Consider the following 4587-nt stretch of genomic DNA (forward strand, 5'->3'; position numbering starts at 1 on the left):
CTCTCCCTCTCTATCTCTCTCTCTCCCTCTCTCTCTCTCTCTCTCTCTCTCTCACACACACTCACACACACACACACACACACACACACACACACACACAGTCAAGAATATGCAACTAGTAGTGGGTCTTCTTAAGTACAGCAATGTACCATATATTCCAACCCTTTGTCATCTTTGTAAGGCTCAGTACTTTGAGATCGGCTTTCAGTACTTCAACCCATGTCTTCCTGGGTCTCCCTCTTTCACAACTTCCCATCCTACATTTTATTCATATTAAGTCTCACAACAAAGAATTGCTTACTGTTATTCACTAAAGTTTATCAAAATTTTCATCTATTTTTCAGACTCTTTATCTTAGCTATGAATATTTCATTAAATTGAACCCTGATTTTCTTATTCAAATAACAAATGACTATTTGGATTATGGACCTCAACAGGTGAGTATCATTTTCCCCTTCTACTCATGTTTATTACATTTTTACATATTTTCTACACCATATTTTAGACCCGATTATATCATCATCATTGCCATTGTATTTAATCATATGCATTTCATTGTATTAGTAGACCTATTTCTTTTCTTGCTTATTAGAAATACAGGAGTCTTGGCAAGACTAAATTTGGAAACTATTTGCCACTATGTTTGGCTTGCAATCACCTTAATGCCATATAAAACTATTTTATGGAAGAATAAAGTACATGGTTTAATGGTTAATATTGGGTTCACAATCATACGGTTATGTGTTTGACTCCTTTACTTGGCAGTGCATTGTATCCCTGAGCTAAGCACTTCTTTGCTTCATATTGCTCAAGGATGCTCATTTGAAATGTGTACTAACTGGATGCTGATACAAATCTCTCTTCTTCCAGCTGCTACATTCTGAGTGGGTGAGAGTGGCCAAGATGGTGTTTGTGTCTGCTGTCTATTATATCAACACCTAAAACAATTAGCAAAGCATCATACATGCTCAGAATCAGGACTTTAGCTATTACTTCGATACTGGAAATGATAATTCTCTGAATTGATTAAGTATTGGTGTAATGATGGAAAGACTGGATTAACTTGTGTCTTTCCACCGTGTAGAAGATACCTGATGAGTAGGAGTAAGACACTACTACTCATCACCTATCATCATTGCTTCCAATTAGTGTGCTCCCAATTTCGCTCATCTCTTCACAAAACTCTTCAAATTCCTCCCCAGCAGTCATCTTCTCCACAGTTACCAATCTAAAAAAGTTCTAGCTGAACATTAATTGCATCAATCTCATCAATTTTGGAAGGCTTTCAATGGTTATAGGTAATGGCCTTCCTTGGATTAAATAATTGAAAATAAGCTGAGTAGCTCCATCTTTGTTTTGGAAATGCTTGAAGAGGAGGAGGCTATATAATTACCTTTCATTGGTTTGTTGTGCAGAGGTTGTTTCTTACTCCACAGTAAGCTTGGTAGATACATCTGATAATTTAATTTATTGTACTTGTTGCATCAGATAGATAGTGATTGAGTACTTTTTTGCTGGAGCAGGTCAGATGCAGTACAATTTGCCCAGCATCACACTTTCGTAATACCAATGATATCCATGATGCTAAATGATGACAATTGTTTTAATTTTTCAGGCACAAGAACTATGGTATATAATGCCTAATTTTTAATCCCAATTTCAGCCAAGCCAGTATGGTCAACCTCTCGATCCTATTCTCAAGAAATGTTTGCAAATTTTGGACCCAGTTACCAAAATGTTACCTGGTTTGTTTAAAGGGGTCTATCTATTGGCAAAAGTGAAATATCTATGTGGTAAGTTGCATGTAGTCTTTCATCCAGAATACTAGAAATTGATAATAATTTTTGATTACCTGCAGTCTTCATAGATATGGGGTTTGAGACTTTTAGGGCTGAAGATATGGTATGTTGGGATGTTCAGGCTTTTTCATGAGAAATTTGGCAAGGGAAGTAAAGTAGAGTTTGTGGAGTTGGTTCACAGTAAATTTGATGCAGTATTATGCAGTCATCATCAGTAGATATAAGAATATAGATGACATACTCTACATTGATATATCATTCCTATATATATATATACTAGCAGAGATACCCAGCCTTGCTCGGGATTAAAATGGCATAGATTTTTATTGCTTTACTTGTTTCAGTCATGTGACTGCGGCCATGGTGGAGCAGCGTCGTTGGTCGAAGAAATCAACCACAGGATTTATTCTTTGTAAACCTAGTACTCATTCTGTCAGTGTCTTTTACCAAACCGCTAAGCTACAGGAATGTAAACACAGCAACATCAGCTGTCAAGGAATGGTGGGGATACAAACACAAGACACAGGCACACACATACACAAATATACACATAGAAAAGCCTTGTTTTTTCTGTCAAGTGCGTGTATGCCTTGTTATTAGACTATTTTCTTTAGTCATTGCACGGTGAACGCCATAAACTTTAAGCTTATATAAAAAATACCATTGCTGTTATTATTTACATGATTGTAAAATACGGCGTCGTATAACAAAACCATTTGCACCGAAATATATATATATAATTCAAAAACAGTCTCCTCTGGCCCCTGTGCCAGTGGCACGTAAAACGCACTCACTACACTCACGGATTGGTTGGCATTAGGAAGGGCATCCAGCTGTAGAAACACTGCCAGATCAGACTGGAGCCTGGTGCAGCCTCCTGGCTCTTCAGACCCCAGTCAAACCGTCCAACCCCTGCTAGCATGGAAAACAGATGTTAAACGATGATGATGATGATGATTAACATTTCTATTAATCATCAGCTGTTTAAGTCCTGAATGTGTGCATAGTACTGGAGAGGGTTTGAACTTGCAACTTTTATTTTTAAATTAAGGATAACATGCTTGTCCTATAGACAAATACAGATATTGTTAAAATTAATGACACTCATTATAAGTCGATGTCACTTCTATAAGCATCAACATGTTTGTTAATGTTCAGCAACTAAATTAAAACACCTCTTGTTTATAATGGCTCAATACATTACTTGAATCACTTGAAAGAAATTCAAAACATTGAAAAGAATATAGAAATTACATTTTTCACTCTATTTGAAATGCTTTACTTTTTCTATATCCTATACACATTATACAGTTCGAAATTTTTTTTTCTAATGTTCTATTGTAGGAGACTTTGAAGCTGCTCAAGCTACACTCCAGCACTGCTTAGATCAAGACCAGTCTCTCTCTAGTGCTCATATTTTAATGGCACAGGTAAATACATGTTTGTTACAATATTTAATTGTAATTTTAGTAAATTCTATATTTAATAATTTCAATTTTATTCTATGTGTGTCTCATCATTGGCATGAGTTGAGTGGTTCAACAGGATCCAGCAAGCCAGAGGAATGTATTGAGCTCCAGTATATCTGCTTTGGCCTGGTTTGTACGGCTGGATGCCCTTCTTAATGCCAACCACTTTCAGTATGTCCTGGTTGCTTTTTTCATGACACCAGCATCAGTAAGATTGCCAAGGAACTTGCACAACAGCAAAAAACAAATCCTCTCAACTGAGTGGAGTTGGAGTTGTAATAAAGGGAGAGGGGCTTTATTCTTGGTGTTGAGAGGCTAAAATTTCAAAAGGTACAGGCACAGATGTCTTAATATAGAAGAGATACGAGGTGGTGAGCTGGCAGAATCATTAGCACACTGGGTGAAATGCTTAGTGGTATTTTGTCTGTCTTTATGTTCTGAGTTCAAATTCCACCAAGGAATTTGAACTCATTTGACTACATTTTTATATTTTATTCATTATTTCTATAATTTTCTTTCAGATTCATTTACATTTAAACAACTTTAAACTTGCTTCACAATCTCTTGAATTTGGACTCAGTCATAACTTTCAGGTAATTATTGAGTGTTTCAATACTTTTGTTAATTCTCACCAATTTGTACTAGATTTGTTTTTTTTTTATTTTCAAACTAATTATTTTTTAAGAAAACTAAAAGAAAACCTCGAAGTAATGGCAATTTAAGAAATAAATAACATTACAACAATCTTATTTGACTGGTTTTCATTGTGCTAAAATTCAACATGGCAGCCCTGAGGAAACAGATTTTGGAAGAGTGAGTGGGTATTTGGAATATTGGTTTCAATTTCTGAAAAGATGTTCGTAAATGCCAGTTACCAGTTAATGAGTCTTTCAATATAACTTATTGAAAGCTGCTGTTTATTTCTCATTAGCCATACACACACACATATATATATATATATATGGGAGAATATACAAAAAATAACAACAGACGAGGACAGGTGGTGTAAATAACAAAAGTATATATTAGTATGACGCTCGGGAATACGGAAAGTCTTTGACGTTTCGAGCTACGCTCTTCAACAGAAAGAATACGGAGACAAGGAGAAAAACACGGAGAAAAAAAATTGAATAGTGTTCAGTCAACGGTCAATCATAATAATGGCCGATCATAACAATGACTGACCGGAAGTTAGAAATTCTTATTTCAGGAGAGCTAAGAAAGGGGGAGATAACAAACGGTGATCGGGAACGAGGGGCTGTGTGTGGGAGGTAGACTGCTGGTGATCTTGACGTATGTAGTGTGAAAATGGGGGAAGG

The 4587-nt window shown here is 36.0% G+C and overlaps 1 protein-coding gene across 1 annotated transcript in view; it reads left to right on the forward strand.

The window, feature by feature from the left end:
* Positions 1–4587, forward strand: part of LOC106872545 (tetratricopeptide repeat protein 21B) — a 72398-nt gene that overhangs the window by 21999 nt on the left and 45812 nt on the right. The window contains exons 13-16 of the mRNA XM_014919572.2: positions 345–437; positions 1664–1793; positions 3144–3229; positions 3790–3861. Of these exons, the coding sequence (XP_014775058.1) occupies positions 345–437; positions 1664–1793; positions 3144–3229; positions 3790–3861 (381 nt within the window). The remainder of the gene's footprint in view (positions 1–344; positions 438–1663; positions 1794–3143; positions 3230–3789; positions 3862–4587) is intronic.

Source organism: Octopus bimaculoides, chromosome 3, assembly GCF_001194135.2.
Source record: "Octopus bimaculoides isolate UCB-OBI-ISO-001 chromosome 3, ASM119413v2, whole genome shotgun sequence".
Classification (NCBI taxonomy): Eukaryota; Metazoa; Mollusca; class Cephalopoda; order Octopoda; family Octopodidae; genus Octopus; species Octopus bimaculoides.